Source organism: Passer domesticus, chromosome Z, assembly GCF_036417665.1.
Source record: "Passer domesticus isolate bPasDom1 chromosome Z, bPasDom1.hap1, whole genome shotgun sequence".
In the NCBI taxonomy this organism is placed as follows: domain Eukaryota; kingdom Metazoa; phylum Chordata; class Aves; order Passeriformes; family Passeridae; genus Passer; species Passer domesticus.
In genome coordinates this window covers 49098074-49120684 of record NC_087512.1, presented here as the reverse complement: position 1 = coordinate 49120684, position 22611 = coordinate 49098074, and the positions used below count along the sequence as shown (strand labels likewise).

The following is a 22611-nucleotide window of genomic DNA, read 5'->3' as shown; positions in this document are numbered from 1 at the left end:
AGCACCACCACCTGTGCCCTTGGCCAATGCACTGCAGAAGCCCAGACATAGAGCTGCACTCAGCCAGGCAGCCAAAAGCTCACCCAGAGCCCCCAGTCTTCGGTGCCTCAACATGACTGGGCAAAGGCCAATTTCCAGCTGGCACGTCCTGCAGGAAATGACAACGTCCTGCAGGACTCCAGCACTCCGCCTCCTCGGCCAGCAACATCAAGTGCTGGCTGCTCACAAATGTGCACCTCTGCCTTGCCCTAAAGACAGCGCCACCCACAGCTGGCACTTACTCTCTTGCAAGGATCAGCCGGGGCTGTCACCACACACAGAGGCTTCTGCTTCTCTCGCTCCCTTTGCTCCTCTTTGCCTTCTTGTCCGGGAGCAGAGGGAGCCACGGGAGAGACGGCTGTTCCTTTCGTCACCTGTGGCAAGAGAGAAGCATGAGGGACACGCCGTTACCTAGCATTCTAAACCCAGTTCTCCTGCCACCTACAACCACATCTTCTAAGGAGAACTCATCAGCTCTCTTAGCAATGGCATTCTAAGTCACTCCAACCAGATGAAAATGGGCCAATTCAACACAACGCTATATGGCTAGGAATTTCACATTCCTCCTTGCCTGCTATCAGCAAGCAACCTTGTCTCTGCAAAACGCAGCTTTTATTTCTTGCAAGCTCTGAAATGGACAAGTAGCAAAGAGCCGCCAAGGCCTTTGCTCTTGCTGCTGCAGACAGGGAATACTACAAGTGGATCACAATCCCATCCTGTGCTGGAAAAGGGCAGGAAAAGTTGTACAGAAGCCCCCTTGCTGGCTGCAGAAAGACAAAATGAACAGGGCTTCTCCTCCTAGCATACCAAAAAACGCAGAAGCCACAGGGTGCAAGCGGCAGCTACTCCAGCCTCAAAAGCACTGGCATGCACTGAGGCCATGTTTGACAGGGCAACAGCCTTTGTGCTCACCGCTGTCACGTCGGCATCTATGGAAGTCTGCCTGAAGGTCCCTCACGAGACTCCCCTTGTCCAGGCGACAGCTCCCTCAGCACCTCCTCCCTGGGCTTATGCTCCACACCCTTGCCCACCTCCCGTCTCCTTCTGGCCACACGCTCCAGCCCCTCAATGACTTGCTGCTTCACAGGGGCCCACAACTGCACACAGCACTCACTGCAGCTGCGGCCGCAGCGCTGCCCAGCACAGGCCGGCGCTCACTGCCCTGCTCCTGCTGCCCCTCTGCTGCTGACACAGCCCACCAAGCCCTTGGCCTTCTTGGCCGCCTGCCCACACGCTGCCTCACGTCCAGCTGCTCTGGACCACCAGCAGCCCTGCCTCCTTTTGGCCCACGCAGCTCGCCAGACACACTCTTGCCCATCTGACTTCAAATACTGCATCCTCCATTTCAACATCTCCTTCCTCTACTCTACAACGCAACACAGCACTCAAGGACTTCCAGCTTCACCCCCACTCCAGGCTCCAGTGCACTTGCCAAAGCTGCAGACTTCACCGCAAAAGGGATCCACAGAAACTCCCCGCTTCTGCCTTTTGCCTCACAAGAAGCCTAAGCCAATACGCACTTCCTTTCCTTGGCCACACGGCACAAGAATGCCCCCCCCACCACAGATTCACGCACAGCACACTCATCTCCTTGCAGCTTATCAAAAGCCAACACACAGCTGGGCCCAAAGAGGCTGTACAAATGAAGAACTGCTCAAGAAAACTGCAGAACACTTCCACAAGCCAACACACCTTTCCACAAAGGAAAAACAAACAAACAAAGCCCTGGGGTCGCCAGCACCACCACCTGTGCCCTTGGCCAATGCACTGCAGAAGCCCAGACATAGAGCTGCATTCAGCCAGGCAGCCAAAAGCTCACCCAGAGCCCCCAGCTCTTCGGTGCCTCAACATGACTGGGCAAAGGCCAATTTCCAGCTGGCACACCCTGCTGGAAATGACTACGTCCTGCAGGACTCCAGCACTCCGCCTCCTCGGCCAGCAACATCAAGTGCTGGCTGCTCACAAATGTGCACCTCTGCCTTGCCCTAAAGACAGCGCCACCCACAGCTGGCACTTACTCTCTTGCAAGGATCAGCCGGGGCTGTCACCACAGACGGAGGCTTCTGCTTCTCTCGCTCCCTTTGCTCCTCTTTGCCTTCTTGTCCGGGAGCAGAGGGAGCCACGGGAGAGACGGCTGTTCCTTTCGTCACCTGTGGCAAGAGAGAAGCATGAGGGACACGCCGTTACCTAGCATTCTAAACCCAGTTCTCCTGCCACCTACAACCACATCTTCTAAGGAGAACTCATCAGCTCTCTTAGCAATGGCATTCTAAGTCACTCCAACCAGATGAAAATGGGCCAATTCAACACAACGCTATATGCCTAGGAATTTCACATTCCTCCTTGCCTGCTATCAGCAAGCAACCTTGTCTCTGCAAAACACAGCTTTTATTTCTTGCAAGCTCTGAAATGGACAAGTAGCAAAGAGGCGCCAAGGCCTTTGCTCTTGCTGCTGCAGACAGGGAAAACTACAAGTGGATCACAATCCCATCCTGTGCTGGAAAAGGGCAGGAAATGTTGTACAGAAGCCCCCTTGCTGGCTGCAGAAAGACAAAATGAACAGGGCTTCTCCTCCTAGCATACCAAAAAACGCAGAAGCCACAGGGTGCAAGCGGCAGCTACTCCAGCCTCAAAAGCACTGGCATGCACTGAGGCCATGTTTGACAGGGCAACAGCCTTTGTGCTCACCGCTGTCACGTCGGCATCTATGGAAGTCTGCCTGAAGGTCCCTCACGAGACTCCCCTTGTCCAGGCGACAGCTCCCTCAGCACCTCCTCCCTGGGCTTATGCTCCACACCCTTGCCCACCTCCCGTCTCCTTCTGGCCACACACTCCAGCCCCTCAATGACTTGCTGCTTCACAGGGGCCCACAACTGCACACAGCACTCACTGCAGCTGCGGCCGCAGCGCTGCCCAGCACAGGCCGGCGCTCACTGCCCTGCTCCTGCTGCCCCTCTGCTGCTGACACAGCCCACCAAGCCCTTGGCCTTCTTGGCCGCCTGCCCACACGCTGCCTCACGTCCAGCTGCTCTGGACCACCAGCAGCCCTGCCTCCTTTTGGCCCACGCAGCTCGCCAGACACACTCTTGCCCATCTGACTTCAAATACTGCATCCTCCATTTCAACATCTCCTTCCTCTACTCTACAACGCAACACAGCACTCAAGGACTTCCAGCTTCACCCCCACTCCAGGCTCCAGTGCACTTGCCAAAGCTGCAGACTTAACCGCAAAAGGGATCCACAGAAACTCCCCGCTTCTGCCTTTTGCCTCACAAGAAGCCTAAGCCAATACGCGCTTCCTTTCCTTGGCCACACGGCACAAGAATGCCCCCCCCACCACAGATTCACGCACAGCACACTCATCTCCTTGCAGCCTATCAAAAGCCAACACACAGCTGGGCCCAAAGAGGCTGTACAAATGAAGAACTGCTCAAGAAAACTGCAGAACACTTCCACAAGCCAACACACCTTTCCACAAAGGAAAAACAAACAAACAAAGCCCTGGGGTCGCCAGCACCACCACCTGTGCCCTTGGCCAATGCACTGCAGAAGCCCAGACATAGAGCTGCACTCAGCCAGGCAGCCAAAAGCTCACCCAGAGCCCCCAGTCTTCGGTGCCTCAACATGACTGGGCAAAGGCCAATTTCCAGCTGGCACGTCCTGCAGGAAATGACAACGTCCTGCAGGACTCCAGCACTCCGCCTCCTCGGCCAGCAACATCAAGTGCTGGCTGCTCACAAACGTGCACCTCTGCCTTGCCCTAAAGACAGCGCCACCCACAGCTGGCACTTACTCTCTTGCAAGGATCAGCCGGGGCTGTCACCACACACGGAGGCTTCTGCTTCTCTCGCTCCCTTTGCTCCTCTTTGCCTTCTTGTCCGGGAGCAGAGGGAGCCACGGGAGAGACGGCTGTTCCTTTCGTCACCTGTGGCAAGAGAGAAGCATGAGGGACACGCCGTTACCTAGCATTCTAAACCCAGTTCTCCTGCCACCTACAACCACATCTTCTAAGGAGAACTCATCAGCTCTCTTAGCAATGGCATTCTAAGTCACTCCAACCAGATGAAAATGGGCCAATTCAACACAACGCTATATGCCTAGGAATTTCACATTCCTCCTTGCCTGCTATCAGCAAGCAACCTTGTGTCTGCAAAACGCAGCTTTTATTTCTTACAAGCTCTGAAATGGACAAGTAGCAAAGCGGCGCCAAGGCCTTTGCTCTTGCTGCTGCAGACAGGGAAAACTACAAGTGGATCACAATCCCATCCTGTGCTGGAAAAGGGCAGGAAAAGTTGTACAGAAGCCCCCTTGCTGGCTGCAGAAAGACAAAATGAACAGGGCTTCTCCTCCTAGCATACCAAAAAAAGCAGAAGCCACAGGGTGCAAGCGGCAGCTACTCCAGCCTCAAAAGCACTGGCATGCACTGAAGGCCATGTTTGACAGGGCAACAGCCTTTGTGCTCACCGCTGTCACGTCGGCATCTATGGAAGTCTGCCTGAAGGTCCCTCACGAGACTCCCCTTGTCCAGGCGACAGCTCCCTCAGCACCTCCTCCCTGGGCTTATGCTCCACACCCTTGCCCACCTCCCGTCTCCTTCTGGCCACACGCTCCAGCCCCTCAATGACTTGCTGCTTCACAGGGGCCCACAACTGCACACAGCACTCACTGCAGCTGAGGCCGCAGCGCTGCCCAGCACAGGCCGGCGCTCACTGCCCTGCTCCTGCTGCCCTCTGCTGCTGACACAGCCCACCATGCCCTTGGCCTTCTTGGCCGCCTGCCCACACGCTGCCTCACGTCCAGCTGCTCTGGACCACCAGCAGCCCTGCCTCCTTTTGGCCCACGCAGCTCGCCAGACACACTCTTGCCCATCTGACTTCAAATACTGCATCCTCCATTTCAACATCTCCTTCCTCTACTCTACAACGCAACACAGCACTCAAGGACTTCCAGCTTCACCCCCACTCCAGCCTCCAGTGCACTTGCCAAAGCTGCAGACTTCACCGCAAAAGGGATCCACAGAAACTCCCCGCTTCTGCCTTTTGCCTCACAAGAAGCCTTCGCAACTACGCGCTTCCTTTCCTTGGCCACACGGCACAAGAATTGCCCCCCACAGCTTCACGCACAGCACACTCATCTCCTTGCAGCCTATCAAAAGCCAACACACAGCTGGGCCCAAAGAGGCTGTACAAATGAAGAACTGCTCAAGAAAACTGCAGAACACTTCCACAAGCCAACACACGTTTCCACAAAGGAAAAACAAACAAACAAAGCCCTGGGGTCGCCAGCACCACCACCTGTGCCCTTGGCCAATGCACTGCAGAAGCCCAGACATAGAGCTGCACTCAGCCAGGCAGCCAAAAGCTCACCCAGAGCCCCCAGTCTTCGGTGCCTCAACATGACTGGGCAAAGGCCAATTTCCAGCTGGCATGGCCTGCAGGAAATGACAACGTCCTGCAGGACTCCAGCACTCCGCCTCCTCGGCCAGCAACATCAAGTGCTGGCTGCTCACAAACGTGCACCTCTGCCTTGCCCTAAAGACAGCGCCACCCACAGCTGGCACTTACTCTCTTGCAAGGATCAGCCGGGGCTGTCACCACACACGGATGCTTCTGCTTCTCTCGCTCCCTTTGCTCCTCTTTGCCTTCTTGTCCGGGAGCAGAGGGAGCCACGGGAGAGACGGCTGTTCCTTTCGTCACCTGTGGCAAGAGAGAAGCATGAGGGACACGCCGTTACCTAGCATTCTAAACACAGTTCTCCTGGCACCTACAACCACATCTTCTAAGGAGAACTCATCAGCTCTCTTAGCAATGGCATTCTAAGTCACTCCAACCAGATGAAAATGGGCCAATTCAACACAACGCTATATGCCTAGGAATTTCACATTCCTCCTTGCCTGCTATCAGCAAGCAACCTTGTCTCTGCAAAACGCAGCTTTTATTTCTTGCAAGCTCTGAAATGGACAAGTAGCAAAGAGCCGCCAAGGCCTTTGCTCTTGCTGCTGCAGACTGGGAAAACTACAAGTGGATCACAACCCCATCCTGTGCTGGAAAAGGGCAGGAAATGTTGTACAGAAGCCCCCTTGCTGGCTGCAGAAAGACAAAATGAACAGGGCTTCTCCTCCTAGCATACAAAAAAACGCAGAAGCCACAGGGTGCAAGCGGCAGCTACTCCAGCCTCAAAAGCACTGGCATGCACTGAGGCCATGTTTGACAGGGCAACAGCCTTTGTGCTCACCGCTGTCACGTCGGCATCTATGGAAGTCTGCCTGAAGGTCCCTCACGAGACTCCCCTTGTCCAGGCGACAGCTCCCTCAGCACCTCCTCCCTGGGCTTATGCTCCACACCCTTGCCCACCTCCCGTCTCCTTCTGGCCACACGCTCCAGCCCCTCAATGACTTGCTGCTTCACAGGGGCCCACAACTGCACACAGCACTCGCTGCAGCTGCGGCCCCAGCGCTGCCCAGCACAGGCCGGCGCTCACTGCCCTGCTCCTGCTGCCCCTCTGCTGCTGACACAGCCCACCATGCCCTTGGCCTTCTTGGCCGCCTGCCCACACGCTGCCTCACGTCCAGCTGCTCTTCACCACCAGCAGCCCTGCCTCCTTTTGGCCCACGCAGCTCGCCAGACACACTCTTGCCCATCTGACTTCAAATACTGCATCCTCCATTTCAACATCTCCTTCCTCTACTCTACAACGCAACACAGCACTCAAGGACTTCCAGCTTCACCCCCACTCCAGCCTCCAGTGCACTTGCCAAAGCTGCAGACTTCACCGCAAAAGGGATCCACAGAAACTCCCCGCTTCTGCCTTTTGCCTCACAAGAAGCCTAAGCCAATACGCGCTTCCTTTCCTTGGCCACACGGCACAAGAATGGCCCCCCCCCCCCCCCCCCCCGCTTCACGCACAGCACACTCATCTCCTTGCAGCTTATCAAAAGCCAACACACAGCTGGGCCCAAAGAGGCTGTACAAATGAAGAACTGCTCAAGAAAACTGCAGAACACTTCCACAAGCCAACACACCTTTCCACAAAGGAAAAACAAACAAACAAAGCCCTGGGGTCGCCAGCACCACCACCTGTGCCCTTGGCCAATGCACTGCAGAAGCCCAGACATAGAGCTGCACTCAGCCAGGCAGCCAAAAGCTCACCCAGAGCCCCCAGCTCTTCGGTGCCTCAACGTGACTGGGCAAAGGCCAATTTCCAGCTGGCACGTCCTGCAGGAAATGACTACGTCCTGCAGGACTCCAGCACTCCGCCTCCTCGGCCAGCAACATCAAGTGCTGGCTGCTCACAAACGTGCACCTCTGCCTTGCCCTAAAGACAGCGCCACCCACAGCTGGCACTTACTCTCTTGCAAGGATCAGCCGGGGCTGTCACCACACACGGAGGCTTCTGCTTCTCTCCCTCCCTTTGCTCCTCTTTGCCTTCTTGTCCGGGAGCAGAGGGAGCCACGGGAGAGACGGCTGTTCCTTTCGTCACCTGTGGCAAGAGAGAAGCATGAGGGACACGCCGTTACCTAGCATTCTAAACCCAGTTCTCCTGACACCTACAACCACATCTTCTAAGGAGAACTCATCAGCTCTCTTAGCAATGGCATTCTAAGTCACTCCAACCAGATGAAAATGGGCCAATTCAACACAACGCTATATGCCTAGGAATTTCACATTCCTCCTTGCCTGCTATCAGCAAGCAACCTTGTCTCTGCAAAACGCAGCTTTTATTTCTTGCAAGCTCTGAAATGGACAAGTAGCAAAGAGCCGCCAAGGCCTTTGCTCTTGCTGCTGCAGACTGGGAAAACTACAAGTGGATCACAACCCCATCCTGTGCTGGAAAAGGGCAGGAAATGTTGTACAGAAGCCCCCTTGCTGGCTGCACAAAGACAAAATGAACAGGGCTTCTCCTCCTAGCATACCAAAAAACGCAGAAGCCACAGGGTGCAAGCGGCAGCTACTCCAGCCTCAAAAGCACTGGCATGCACTGAGGCCATGTTTGACAGGGCAACAGCCCTTGTGCTCACCGCTGTCACGTCGGCATCTATGGAAGTCTGCCTGAAGGTCCCTCACGAGACTCCCCTTGTCCAGGCGACAGCTCCCTCAGCACCTCCTCCCTGGGCTTATGCTCCACACCCTTGCCCACCTCCCGTCTCCTTCTGGCCACACGCTCCAGCCCCTCAATGACTTGCTGCTTCACAGGGGCCCACAACTGCACACAGCACTCGCTGCAGCTGCGGCCCCAGCGCTGCCCAGCACAGGCCGGCGCTCACTGCCCTGCTCCTGCTGCTCCTCTGCTGCTGACACAGCCCACCATGCCCTTGGCCTTCTTGGCCGCCTGCCCACACGCTGCCTCACGTGCAGCTGCTCTTCACCACCAGCAGCCCTGCCTCCTTTTGGCCCACGCAGCTCGCCAGACACACTCTTGCCCATCTGACTTCAAATACTGCATCCTCCATTTCAACATCTCCTTCCTCTTCTCTACAACGCAACACAGCACTCAAGGACTTCCAGCTTCACCCCCACTCCAGGCTCCAGTGCACTTGCCAAAGCTGCAGACGTAACCGCAAAAGGGATCCACAGAAACTCCCCGCTTCTGCCTTTTGCCTCACAAGAAGCCTAAGCCAATACGCGCTTCCTTTCCTTGGCCACACGGCACAGGAATGCCCCCCCCCCACCACAGATTCACGCACAGCACACTCATCTCCTTGCAGCTTATCAAAAGCCAACACACAGCTGGGCCCAAAGAGGCTGTACAAATGAAGAACTGCTCAAGAAAACTGCAGAACACTTCCACAAGCCAACACACCTTTCCACAAAGGAAAAACAAACAAACAAAGCCCTGGGGTCGCCAGCACCACCACCTGTGCCCTTGGCCAATGCACTGCAGAAGCCCAGACATAGAGCTGCACTCAGCCAGGCAGCCAAAAGCTCACCCAGAGCCCCCAGCTCTTCGGTGCCTCAACGTGACTGGGCAAAGGCCAATTTCCAGCTGGCACGGCCTGCAGGAAATGACAACGTCCTGCAGGACTCCAGCACTCCGCCTCCTCGGCCAGCAACATCAAGTGCTGGCTGCTCACAAACGTGCACCTCTGCCTTGCCCTAAAGACAGCGCCACCCACAGCTGGCACTTACTCTCTTGCAAGGATCAGCCGGGGCTGTCACCACAGACGGAGGCTTCTGCTTCTCTCGCTCCCTTTGCTCCTCTTTGCCTTCTTGTCCGGGAGCAGAGGGAGCCACGGGAGAGACGGCTGTTCCTTTCGTCACCTGTGGCAAGAGAGAAGCATGAGGGACACGCCGTTACCTAGCATTCTAAACCCAGTTCTCCTGCCACCTACAACCACATCTTCTAAGGAGAACTCATCAGCTCTCTTAGCAATGGCATTCTAAGTCACTCCAACCAGATGAAAATGGGCCAATTCAACACAACGCTATATGCCTAGGAATTTCACATTCCTCCTTGCCTGCTATCAGCAAGCAACCTTGTCTCTGCAAAACGCAGCTTTTATTTCTTGCAAGCTCTGAAATGGACAAGTAGCAAAGAGCCGCCAAGGCCTTTGCTCTTGCTGCTGCAGACTGGGAAAACTACAAGTGGATCACAACCCCATCCTGTGCTGGAAAAGGGCAGGAAATGTTGTACAGAAGCCCCCTTGCTGGCTGCAGAAAGACAAAATGAACAGGGCTTCTCCTCCTAGCATACCAAAAAACGCAGAAGCCACAGGGTGCAAGCGGCAGCTACTCCAGCCTCAAAAGCACTGGCATGCACTGAGGCCATGCTTGACAGGGCAACAGCCTTTGTGCTCACCGCTGTCACGTCGGCATCTATGGAAGTCTGCCTGAAGGTCCCTCACGAGACTCCCCTTGTCCAGGCGACAGCTCCCTCAGCACCTCCTCCCTGGGCTTATGCTCCACACCCTTGCCCACCTCCCGTCTCCTTCTGGCCACACGCTCCAGCCCCTCAATGACTTGCTGCTTCACAGGGGCCCACAACTGCACACAGCACTCGCTGCAGCTGCGGCCCCAGCGCTGCCCAGCACAGGCCGGCGCTCACTGCCCTGCTCCTGCTGCCCCTCTGCTGCTGACACAGCCCACCATGCCCTTGGCCTTCTTGGCCGCCTGCCCACACGCTGCCTCACGTGCAGCTGCTCTGGACCACCAGCAGCCCTGCCTCCTTTTGGCCCACGCAGCTCGCCAGACACACTCTTGCCCATCTGACTTCAAATACTGCATCCTCCATTTCAACATCTCCTTCCTCTTCTCTACAACGCAACACAGCACTCAAGGACTTCCAGCTTCATCCCCACTCCAGGCTCCAGTGCACTTGCCAAAGCTGCAGACTTCACCGCAAAAGGGATCCACAGAAACTCCCCGCTTCTGCCTTTTGCCTCACAAGAAGCCTAAGCCAATACGCGCTTCCTTTCCTTGGCCACACGGCACAAGAATTGCCCCCCCCACCACAGATTCACGCACAGCACACTCATCTCCTTGCAGCTTATCAAAAGCCAACACACAGCTGGGCCCAAAGAGGCTGTACAAATGAAGAACTGCTCAAGAAAACTGCAGAACACTTCCACAAGCCAACACACCTTTCCACAAAGGAAAAACAAACAAACAAAGCCCTGGGGTCGCCAGCACCACCACCGGTGCCCTTGGCCAATGCACTGCAGAAGCCCAGACATAGAGCTGCACTCAGCCAGGCAGCCAAAAGCTCACCCAGAGCCCCCAGTCTTCGGTGCCTCAACATGACTGGGCAATGGCCAATTTCCAGCTGGCACGTCCTGCAGGAAATGACAACGTCCTGCAGGACTCCAGCACTCCGCCTCCTCGGCCAGCAACATCAAGTGCTGGCTGCTCACAAACGTGCACCTCTGCCTTGCCCTAAAGACAGCCCCACCCACACTGGCACTTACTCTCTTGCAAGGATCAGCCGGGGCTGTCACCACAGACGGATGCTTCTGCTTCTCTCCCTCCCTTTGCTCCTCTTTGCCTTCTTGTCCGGGAGCAGAGGGAGCCACGGGAGAGACGGCTGTTCCTTTCGTCACCTGTGGCAAGAGAGAAGCATGAGGGACACGCCGTTACCTAGCATTCTAAACCCAGTTCTCCTGCCACCTACAACCACATCTTCTAAGGAGAACTCATCAGCTCTCTTAGCAATGGCATTCTAAGTCACTCCAACCAGATGAAAATGGGCCAATTCAACACAACGCTATATGCCTAGGAATTTCACATTCCTCCTTGCCTGCTATCAGCAAGCAACCTTGTCTCTGCAAAACGCAGCTTTTATTTCTTGCAAGCTCTGAAATGGACAAGTAGCAAAGAGCCGCCAAGGCCTTTGCTCTTGCTGCTGCAGACTGGGAAAACTACAAGTGGATCACAACCCCATCCTGTGCTGGAAAAGGGCAGGAAATGTTGTACAGAAGCCCCCTTGATGGCTGCAGAAAGACAAAATGAACAGGGCTTCTCCTCCTAGCATACCAAAAAACGCAGAAGCCACAGGGTGCAAGCGGCAGCTACTCCAGCCTCAAAAGCACTGGCATGCACTGAGGCCATGCTTGACAGGGCAACAGCCTTTGTGCTCACCGCTGTCACGTCGGCATCTATGGAAGTCTGCCTGAAGGTCCCTCACGAGACTCCCCTTGTCCAGGCGACAGCTCCCTCAGCACCTCCTCCCTGGGCTTATGCTCCACACCCTTGCCCACCTCCCGTCTCCTTCTGGCCACACGCTCCAGCCCCTCAATGACTTGCTGCTTCACAGGGGCCCACAACTGCACACAGCACTCGCTGCAGCTGCGGCCCCAGCGCTGCCCAGCACAGGCCGGCGCTCACTGCCCTGCTCCTGCTGCCCCTCTGCTGCTGACACAGCCCACCATGCCCTTGGCCTTCTTGGCCGCCTGCCCACACGCTGCCTCACGTGCAGCTGCTCTGGACCACCAGCAGCCCTGCCTCCTTTTGGCCCACGCAGCTCGCCAGACACACTCTTGCCCATCTGACTTCAAATACTGCATCCTCCATTTCAACATCTCCTTCCTCTTCTCTACAACGCAACACAGCACTCAAGGACTTCCAGCTTCATCCCCACTCCAGGCTCCAGTGCACTTGCCAAAGCTGCAGACTTCACCGCAAAAGGGATCCACAGAAACTCCCCGCTTCTGCCTTTTGCCTCACAAGAAGCCTAAGCCAATACGCGCTTCCTTTCCTTGGCCACACGGCACAAGAATTGCCCCCCACAGCTTCACGCACAGCACACTCATCTCCTTGCAGCCTATCAAAAGCCAACACACAGCTGGGCCCAAAGAGGCTGTACAAATGAAGAACTGCTCAAGAAAACTGCAGAACACTTCCACAAGCCAACACACCTTTCCACAAAGGAAAAACAAACAAACAAAGCCCTGGGGTCGCCAGCACCACCACCTGTGCCCTTGGCCAATGCACTGCAGAAGCCCAGGCATAGAGCTGCACTCAGCCAGGCAGCCAAAAGCTCACCCAGAGCCCCCAGCTCTTCGGTGCCTCAACATGACTGGGCAAAGGCCAATTTCCAGCTGGCACGTCCTGCAGGAAATGACAACGTCCTGCAGGACTCCAGCACTCCGCCTCCTCGGCCAGCAACATCAAGTGCTGGCTGCTCACAAACGTGCACCTCTGCCTTGCCCTAAAGACAGCGCCACCCACAGCTGGCACTTACTCTCTTGCAAGGATCAGCCGGGGCTGTCACCACACACAGAGGCTTCTGCTTCTCTCGCTCCCTTTGCTCCTCTTTGCCTTCTTGTCCGGGAGCAGAGGGAGCCACGGGAGAGACGGCTGTTCCTTTCGTCACCTGTGGCAAGAGAGAAGCATGAGGGACACACCGTTACCTAGCATTCTAAACCCAGTTCTCCTGCCACCTACAACCACATCTTCTAAGGAGAACTCATCAGCTCTCTTAGCAATGGCATTCTAAGTCACTCCAACCAGATGAAAATGGGCCAATTCAACACAACGCTATATGGCTAGGAATTTCACATTCCTCCTTGCCTGCTATCAGCAAGCAACCTTGTCTCTGCAAAACGCAGCTTTTATTTCTTGCAAGCTCTGAAATGGACAAGTAGCAAAGAGGCGCCAAGGCCTTTGCTCTTGCTGCTGCAGACTGGGAAAACTACAAGTGGATCACAACCCCATCCTGTGCTGGAAAAGGGCAGGAAATGTTGTACAGAAGCCCCCTTGATGGCTGCAGAAAGACAAAATGAACAGGGCTTCTCCTCCTAGCATACCAAAAAACGCAGAAGCCACAGGGTGCAAGCGGCAGCTACTCCAGCCTCAAAAGCACTGGCATGCACTGAGGCCATGTTTGACAGGGCAACAGCCCTTGTGCTCACCGCTGTCACGTCAGCATCTATGGACGTCTGCCTGAAGGTCCCTCACGAGACTCCCCTTGTCCAGGCGACAGCTCCCTCAGCACCTCCTCCCTGGGCTTATGCTCCACACCCTTGCCCACCTCCCGTCTCCTTCTGGCCACACGCTCCAGCCCCTCAATGACTTGCTGCTTCACAGGGGCCCACAACTGCACACAGCACTCACTGCAGCTGCGGCCCCAGCGCTGCCCAGCACAGGCCGGCGCTCACTGCCCTGCTCCTGCTGCCCCTCTGCTGCTGACACAGCCCACCATGCCCTTGGCCTTCTTGGCCGCCTGCCCACACGCTGCCTCACGTGCAGCTGCTCTGGACCACCAGCAGCCCTGCCTCCTTTTGGCCCACGCAGCTCGCCAGACACACTCTTGCCCATCTGACTTCAAATACTGCATCCTCCATTTCAACATCTCCTTCCTCTACTCTACAACGCAACACAGCACTCAAGGACTTCCAGCTTCACCCCCACTCCAGCCTCCAGTGCACTTGCCAAAGCTGCAGACTTCACTGCAAAAGGGATCCAGAGAAACTCCCCGCTTCTGCCTTTTGCCTCACAAGAAGCCTAAGCCAATACGCGCTTCCTTTCCTTGGCCACACGGCACAAGAATGCCCCCCCCCCCCCCCACAGCTTCACGCACAGCACACTCATCTCCTTGCAGCCTATCAAAAGCCAACACACAGCTGGGCCAAAAGAGGCTGTACAAATGAAGAACTGCTCAAGAAAACTGCAGAACACTTCCACAAGCCAACACACCTTTCCACAAAGGAAAAACAAACAAACAAAGCCCTGGGGTCGCCAGCACCACCACCTGTGCCCTTGGCCAATGCACTGCAGAAGCCCAGACATAGAGCTGCACTCAGCTAGGCAGCCAAAAGCTCACCCAGAGCCCCCAGCTCTTCGGTGCCTCAACATGACTGGGCAAAGGCCAATTTCCAGCTGGCACGTCCTGCAGGAAATGACAACGTCCTGCAGGACTCCAGCACTCCGCCTCCTCGGCCAGCATCATCAAGTGCTGGCTGCTCACAAACGTGCACCTCTGCCTTGCCCTAAAGACAGCGCCACCCACAGCTGGCACTTACTCTCTTGCAAGGATCAGCCGGGGCTGTCACCACACACGGACGATTCTGCTTCTCTCCCTCCCTTTGCTCCTCTTTGCCTTCTTGTCCGGGAGCAGAGGGAGCCACGGGAGAGACGGCTGTTCCTTTCGTCACCTGTGGCAAGAGAGAAGCATGAGGGACACGCCGTTACCTAGCATTCTAAACACAGTTCTCCTGGCACCTACAACCACATCTTCTAAGGAGAACTCATCAGCTCTCTTAGCAATGGCATTCTAAGTCACTCGAACCAGATGAAAATGGGCCAATTCAACACAACGCTATATGCCTAGGAATTTCACATTCCTCCTTGCCTGCTATCAGCAAGCAACCTTGTCTCTGCAAAACGCAGCTTTTATTTCTTGCAAGCTCTGAAATGGACAAGTAGCAAAGAGCCGCCAAGGCCTTTGCTCTTGCTGCTGCAGACAGGGAAAACTACAAGTGGATCACAATCCCATCCTGTGCTGGAAAAGGGCAGGAAATGTTGTGCAGAAGCCCCCTTTCTGGCTGCAGAAAGACAAAATGAACAGGGCTTCTCCTCCTAGCATACAAAAAAATGCAGAAGCCACAGAGTGCAAGCGGCAGCTACTCCAGCCTCAAAAGCACTGGCATGCACTGAGGCCATGTTTGACAGGGCAACAGCCTTTGTGCTCACCGCTGTCACGTCGGCATCTATGGAAGTCTGCCTGAAGGTCCCTCACGAGACTCCCCTTGTCCAGGCGACAGCTCCCTCAGCACCTCCTCCCTGGGCTTATGCTCCACACCCTTGCCCACCTCCCGTCTCCTTCTGGCCACACGCTCCAGCCCCTCAATGACTTGCTGCTTCACAGGGGCCCACAACTGCACACAGCACTCACTGCAGCTGCGGCCCCAGCGCTGCCCAGCACAGGCCGGCGCTCACTGCCCTGCTCCTGCTGCTCCTCTGCTGCTGACACAGCCCACCATGCCCTTGGCCTTCTTGGCCGCCTGCCCACACGCTGCCTCACGTGCAGCTGCTCTTCACCACCAGCAGCCCTGCCTCCTTTTGGCCCACGCAGCTCGCCAGACACACTCTTGCCCATCTGACTTCAAATACTGCATCCTCCATTTCAACATCTCCTTCCTCTTCTCTACAACGCAACACAGCACTCAAGGACTTCCAGCTTCACCCCCACTCCAGGCTCCAGAGCACTTGCCAAAGCTGCAGATTTCACCGCAAAAGGGATCCACAGAAACTCCCCGCTTCTGCCTTTTGCCTCACAAGAAGCCTTCGCAACTACGCGCTTCCTTTGCTTGGCCACACGGCACAAAGATGGGCCCCCACAGATTCACGCACAGCACACTCATCTCCTTGTAGCTTAGCAAAAGCCAACACACAGCTGGGCCCAAAGAGGCTGTACAAATGAAGAACTGCTCAAGAAAACTGCAGAACACTTCCACAAGCCAACACACCTTTCCACAAAGGAAAAACAAACAAACAAAGCCCTGGGGTCGCCAGCACCACCACCTGTGCCCTTGGCCAATGCACTGCAGAAGCCCAGACATAGAGCTGCACTCAGCCAGGCAGCCAAAAGCTCACCCAGAGCCCCCAGCTCTTCGGTGCCTCAACATGACTGGGCAAAGGCCAATTTCCAGCTGGCACGTCCTGCAGGAAATGACAACGTCCTGCAGGACTCCAGCACTCCGCCTCCTCGGCCTGCAACAGCAAGTGCTGCCTGCTCACAAACGTGCACCTCTGCCTTGCCCTAAAGACAGCGCCACCCACAGCTGGCACTTACTCTCTTGCAAGGATCAGCCGGGGCTGTCACCACACACGGAGGCTTCTGCTTCTCTCGCTCCCTTTGCTCCTCTTTGCCTTCTTGTCCGGGAGCAGAGGGAGCCACGGGAGAGACGGCTGTTCCTTTCGTCACCTGTGGCAAGAGAGAAGCATGAGGGACACGCCGTTACCTAGCATTCTAAACCCAGTTCTCCTGCCACCTACAACCACATCTTCTAAGGAGAACTCATCAGCTCTCTTAGCAATGGCATTCTAAGTCACTCCAACCAGATGAAAATGGGCCAATTCAACACAACGCTATATGCCTAGGAATTTCACATTCCTCCTTGCCTGCTATCAGCAAGCAACCTTGTCTCTGCAAATCGCAGCTTTTATTTCTTGCAAGCTCTGAAATGGACAAGTAGCAAAGAGCCGCCAAGGCCTTTGCTCTTGCTGCTGCAGACTGGGAAAACTACAAGTGGATCACAATCCCATCCTGTGCTGGAAAAGGGCAGGAAAAGTTGTACAGAAGCCCCCTTGCTGGCTGCACAAAGACAAAATGAACAGGGCTTCTCCTCCTAGCATACCAAAAAAAGCAGAAGCCACAGGGTGCAAGCGGCAGCTACTCCAGCCTCAAAAGCACTGGCATGCACTGAAGGCCATGTTTGACAGGGCAACAGCCTTTGTGCTCACCGCTGTCACGTCGGCATCTATGGAAGTCTGCCTGAAGGTCCCTCACGAGACTCCCCTTGTCCAGGCGACAGCTCCCTCAGCACCTCCTCCCTGGGCTTATGCTCCACACCCTTGCCCACCTCCCGTCTCCTTCTGGCCACACGCTCCAGCCCCTCAATGACTTGCTGCTTCACAGGGGCCCACAACTGCACACAGCACTCACTGCAGCTGCGGCCGCAGCGCTGCCCAGCACAGGCCGGCGCTCACTGCCCTGCTCCTGCTGCCCCTCTGCTGCTGACACAGCCCACCAAGCCCTTGGCCTTCTTGGCCGCCTGCCCACACGCTGCCTCACGTGCAGCTGCTCTTCACCACCAGCAGCCCTGCCTCCTTTTGGCCCACGCAGCTCGCCAGACACACTCTTGCCCATCTGACTTCAAATACTGCATCCTCCATTTCAACATCTCCTTCCTCTACACTACAACGCAACACAGCACTCAAGGACTTCCAGCTTCACCCCACTCCAGGCTCCAGTGCACTTGCCAAAGCTGCAGACTTCACCGCAGAAGGGATCCACAGAAACTCCCCGCTTCTGCCTTTTGCCTCACAAGAAGCCTAAGCCAATACGCGCTTCCTTTCCTTGGCCACACGGCACAAGAATTGCCCCCCCCACCACAGATTCACGCACAGCACACTCATCTCCTTGCAGCCTATCAAAAGCCAACACACAGCTGGGCCCAAAGAGGCTGTACAAATGAAGAACTGCTCAAGAAAACTGCAGAACACTTCCACAAGCCAACACACCTTTCCACAAAGGAAAAACAAACAAACAAAGCCCTGGGGTCGCCAGCACCACCACCTGTGCCCTTGGCCAATGCACTGCAGAAGCCCAGGCATAGAGCTGCACTCAGCCAGGCAGCCAAAAGCTCACCCAGAGCCCCCAGCTCTTCGGTGCCTCAACATGACTGGGCAAAGGCCAATTTCCAGCTGGCACGTCCTGCAGGAAATGACAACGTCCTGCAGGACTCCAGCACTCCGCCTCCTCGGCCAGCAACATCAAGTGCTGGCTGCTCACAAACGTGCACCTCTGCCTTGCCCTAAAGACAGCGCCACCCACAGCTGGCACTTACTCTCTTGCAAGGATCAGCCGGGGCTGTCACCACACACAGAGGCTTCTGCTTCTCTCGCTCCCTTTGCTCCTCTTTGCCTTCTTGTCCGGGAGCAGAGGGAGCCACGGGAGAGACGGCTGTTCCTTTCGTCACCTGTGGCAAGAGAGAAGCATGAGGGACACACCGTTACCTAGCATTCTAAACCCAGTTCTCCTGCCACCTACAACCACATCTTCTAAGGAGAACTCATCAGCTCTCTTAGCAATGGCATTCTAAGTCACTCCAACCAGATGAAAATGGGCCAATTCAACACAACGCTATATGCCTAGGAATTTCACATTCCTCCTTGCCTGCTATCAGCAAGCAACCTTGTCTCTGCAAAACGCAGCTTTTATTTCTTGCAAGCTCTGAAATGGACAAGTAGCAAAGAGGCGCCAAGGCCTTTGCTCTTGCTGCTGCAGACTGGGAAAACTACAAGTGGATCACAACCCCATCCTGTGCTGGAAAAGGGCAGGAAATGTTGTACAGAAGCCCCCTTGATGGCTGCAGAAAGACAAAATGAACAGGGCTTCTCCTCCTAGCATACCAAAAAACGCAGAAGCCACAGGGTGCAAGCGGCAGCTACTCCAGCCTCAAAAGCACTGGCATGCACTGAGGCCATGCTTGACAGGGCAACAGCCCTTGTGCTCACCGCTGTCACGTCAGCATCTATGGACGTCTGCCTGAAGGTCCCTCACGAGACTCCCCTTGTCCAGGCGACAGCTCCCTCAGCACCTCCTCCCTGGGCTTATGCTCCACACCCTTGCCCACCTCCCGTCTCCTTCTGGCCACACGCTCCAGCCCCTCAATGACTTGCTGCTTCACAGGGGCCCACAACTGCACACAGCACTCACTGCAGCTGCGGCCCCAGCGCTGCCCAGCACAGGCCGGCGCTCACTGCCCTGCTCCTGCTGCCCCTCTGCTGCTGACACAGCCCACCATGCCCTTGGCCTTCTTGGCCGCCTGCCCACACGCTGCCTCACGTGCAGCTGCTCTGGACCACCAGCAGCCCTGCCTCCTTTTGGCCCACGCAGCTCGCCAGACACACTCTTGCCCATCTGACTTCAAATACTGCATCCTCCATTTCAACATCTCCTTCCTCTACTCTACAACGCAACACAGCACTCAAGGACTTCCAGCTTCACCCCCACTCCAGCCTCCAGTGCACTTGCCAAAGCTGCAGACTTCACTGCAAAAGGGATCCAGAGAAACTCCCCGCTTCTGCCTTTTGCCTCACAAGAAGCCTAAGCCAATACGCGCTTCCTTTCCTTGGCCACACGGCACAAGAATGCCCCCCCCCCCCCCCCCACAGCTTCACGCACAGCACACTCATCTCCTTGCAGCCTATCAAAAGCCAACACACAGCTGGGCCCAAAGAGGCTGTACAAATGAAGAACTGCTCAAGAAAACTGCAGAACACTTCCACAAGCCAACACACCTTTCCACAAAGGAAAAACAAACAAACAAAGCCCTGGGGTCGCCAGCACCACCACCTGTGCCCTTGGCCAATGCACTGCAGAAGCCCAGACATAGAGCTGCACTCAGCTAGGCAGCCAAAAGCTCACCCAGAGCCCCCAGCTCTTCGGTGCCTCAACATGACTGGGCAAAGGCCAATTTCCAGCTGGCACGTCCTGCAGGAAATGACAACGTCCTGCAGGACTCCAGCACTCCGCCTCCTCGGCCAGCAACATCAAGTGCTGGCTGCTCACAAACGTGCACCTCTGCCTTGCCCTAAAGACAGCGCCACCCACAGCTGGCACTTACTCTCTTGCAAGGATCAGCCGGGGCTGTCACCACACACGGACGATTCTGCTTCTCTCGCTCCCTTTGCTCCTCTTTGCCTTCTTGTCCGGGAGCAGAGGGAGCCACGGGAGAGACGGCTGTTCCTTTCGTCACCTGTGGCAAGAGAGAAGCATGAGGGACACGCCGTTACCTAGCATTCTAAACACAGTTCTCCTGGCACCTACAACCACATCTTCTAAGGAGAACTCATCAGCTCTCTTAGCAATGGCATTCTAAGTCACTCGAACCAGATGAAAATGGGCCAATTCAACACAACGCTATATGCCTAGGAATTTCACATTCCTCCTTGCATGCTATCAGCAAGCAACCTTGTCTCTGCAAAACGCAGCTTTTATTTCTTGCAAGCTCTGAAATGGACAAGTAGCAAAGAGCCGCCAAGGCCTTTGCTCTTGCTGCTGCAGACAGGGAAAACTACAAGTGGATCACAATCCCATCCTGTGCTGGAAAAGGGCAGGAAATGTTGTGCAGAAGCCCCCTTTCTGGCTGCACAAAGACAAAATGAACAGGGCTTCTCCTCCTAGCATACAAAAAAATGCAGAAGCCACAGGGTGCAAGCGGCAGCTACTCCAGCCTCAAAAGCACTGGCATGCACTGAGGCCATGTTTGACAGGGCAACAGCCCTTGTGCTCACCGCTGTCACGTCGGCATCTATGGAAGTCTGCCTGAAGGTCCCTCACGAGACTCCCCTTGTCCAGGCGACAGCTCCCTCAGCACCTCCTCCCTGGGCTTATGCTCCACACCCTTGCCCACCTCCCGTCTCCTTCTGGCCACACGCTCCAGCCCCTCAATGACTTGCTGCTTCACAGGGGCCCACAACTGCACACAGCACTCACTGCAGCTGCGGCCCCAGCGCTGCCCAGCACAGGCCGGCGCTCACTGCCCTGCTCCTGCTGCTCCTCTGCTGCTGACACAGCCCACCATGCCCTTGGCCTTCTTGGCCGCCTGCCCACACGCTGCCTCACGTGCAGCTGCTCTTCACCACCAGCAGCCCTGCCTCCTTTTGGCCCACGCAGCTCGCCAGACACACTCTTGCCCATCTGACTTCAAATACTGCATCCTCCATTTCAACATCTCCTTCCTCTTCTCTACAACGCAACACAGCACTCAAGGACTTCCAGCTTCACCCCCACTCCAGGCTCCAGAGCACTTGCCAAAGCTGCAGATTTCACCGCAAAAGGGATCCACAGAAACTCCCCGCTTCTGCCTTTTGCCTCACAAGAAGCCTTCGCAACTACGCGCTTCCTTTGCTTGGCCACACGGCACAAAGATGGGCCCCCACAGATTCACGCACAGCACACTCATCTCCTTGTAGCTTAGCAAAAGCCAACACACAGCTGGGCCAAAAGAGGCTGTACAAATGAAGAACTGCTCAAGAAAACTGCAGAATACTTCCACAAGCCAAACACACATTTCCACGAAGGAAAAACAAACAAGCAAAGCCCTGGGGTCGCCAGCACCACCACCTGTGCCCTTGGCCAATGCACTGCAGAAGCCCAGACATAGAGCTGCACTCAGCCAGGCAGCCAAAAGCTCACCCAGAGCCCCCAGTCTTCGGTGCCTCAACATGACTGGACAAAGGCCAATTTCCAGCTGGCACGGCCTGCAGGAAATGACAACGTCCTGCAGGACTCCAGCACTCCGCCTCCTCGGCCTGCAACAGCAAGTGCTGGCTGCTCACAAACGTGCACCTCTGCCTTGCCCTAAAGACAGCGCCACCCACAGCTGGCACTTACTCTCTTGCAAGGATCAGCCGGGGCTGTCACCACACACGGAGGCTTCTGCTTCTCTCGCTCCCTTTGCTCCTCTTTGCCTTCTTGTCCGGGAGCAGAGGGAGCCACGGGAGAGACGGCTGTTCCTTTCGTCACCTGTGGCAAGAGAGAAGCATGAGGGACACGCCGTTACCTAGCATTCTAAACCCAGTTCTCCTGACACCTACAACCACATCTTCTAAGGAGAACTCATCAGCTCTCTTAGCAATGGCATTCTAAGTCACTCCAACCAGATTAAAACGGGCCAATTCAACACAACGCTATACGGCTAGGAATTTGACATTCCTCCTTGCCTGCTATCAGCAAGCAACCTTGTCTCTGCAAAACGCAGCTTTTATTTCTTGCAAGCTCTGAAATGGACAAGTAGCAAAGAGCCGCCAATGCCATTGCTGTTGCTGCTGCAGACAGGGAAAACTACAAGTGGATCACAATCCCATCCTGTGCTGGAAAAGGGCAGGAAATGTTGTACAGAAGCCCCCTTGCTGGCTGCAGAAAGACAAAATGAACAGGGCTTCTCCTCCTAGCATACCAAAAAACGCAGAAGCCACAGGGTGCAAGCGGCAGCTACTCCAGCCTCAAAAGCACTGGCATGCACTGAGGCCATGTTTGACAGGGCAACAGCCCTTGTGCTCACCGCTGTCACGTCAGCATCTATGGACGTCTGCCTGAAGGTCCCTCACGAGACTCCCCTTGTCCAGGCGACAGCTCCCTCAGCACCTCCTCCCTGGGCTTATGCTCCACACCCTTGCCCACCTCCCGTCTCCTTCTGGCCACACGCTCCAGCCCCTCAATGACTTGCTGCTTCACAGGGGCCCACAACTGCACACAGCACTCGCTGCAGCCGCGGCCCCAGCGCTGCCCAGCACAGGCCGGCGCTCACTGCCCTGCTCCTGCTGCTCCTCTGCTGCTGACACAGCCCACCATGCCCTTGGCCTTCTTGGCCGCCTGCCCACACGCTCCCTCACGTCCAGCTGCTCTTCA

General features: G+C 55.8%; 1 protein-coding gene across 20 annotated transcripts in view; it reads right to left on the bottom strand.

Annotated features, from left to right (window-relative positions):
- The window catches only part of LOC135290639 (collagen alpha-1(IV) chain-like), a 68072-nt gene that overhangs the window by 35419 nt on the left and 10042 nt on the right, over window positions 1-22611 (bottom strand). For 12 of the 20 annotated variants that reach the window (XM_064404575.1, XM_064404578.1, XM_064404577.1 and 9 more), the window contains 13 exons: window positions 21595-21726; window positions 19823-19954; window positions 18041-18172; window positions 16264-16395; window positions 14492-14623; window positions 12712-12843; window positions 10940-11071; window positions 9165-9296; window positions 7387-7518; window positions 5604-5735; window positions 3833-3964; window positions 2058-2189; window positions 282-413 (listed from right to left, as the gene is read on the bottom strand). In XM_064404575.1, coding sequence (XP_064260645.1) covers window positions 282-413; window positions 2058-2189; window positions 3833-3964; window positions 5604-5735; window positions 7387-7518; window positions 9165-9296; window positions 10940-11071; window positions 12712-12843; window positions 14492-14623; window positions 16264-16395; window positions 18041-18172; window positions 19823-19954; window positions 21595-21726 — 1716 coding nt within the window. The remainder of the gene's footprint in view (window positions 1-281; window positions 414-2057; window positions 2190-3832; window positions 3965-5603; window positions 5736-7386; window positions 7519-9164; window positions 9297-10939; window positions 11072-12711; window positions 12844-14491; window positions 14624-16263; window positions 16396-18040; window positions 18173-19822; window positions 19955-21594; window positions 21727-22611) is intronic. The other 8 variants (XM_064404576.1, XM_064404574.1, XM_064404572.1 and 5 more) reach the window with 8 other exon arrangements.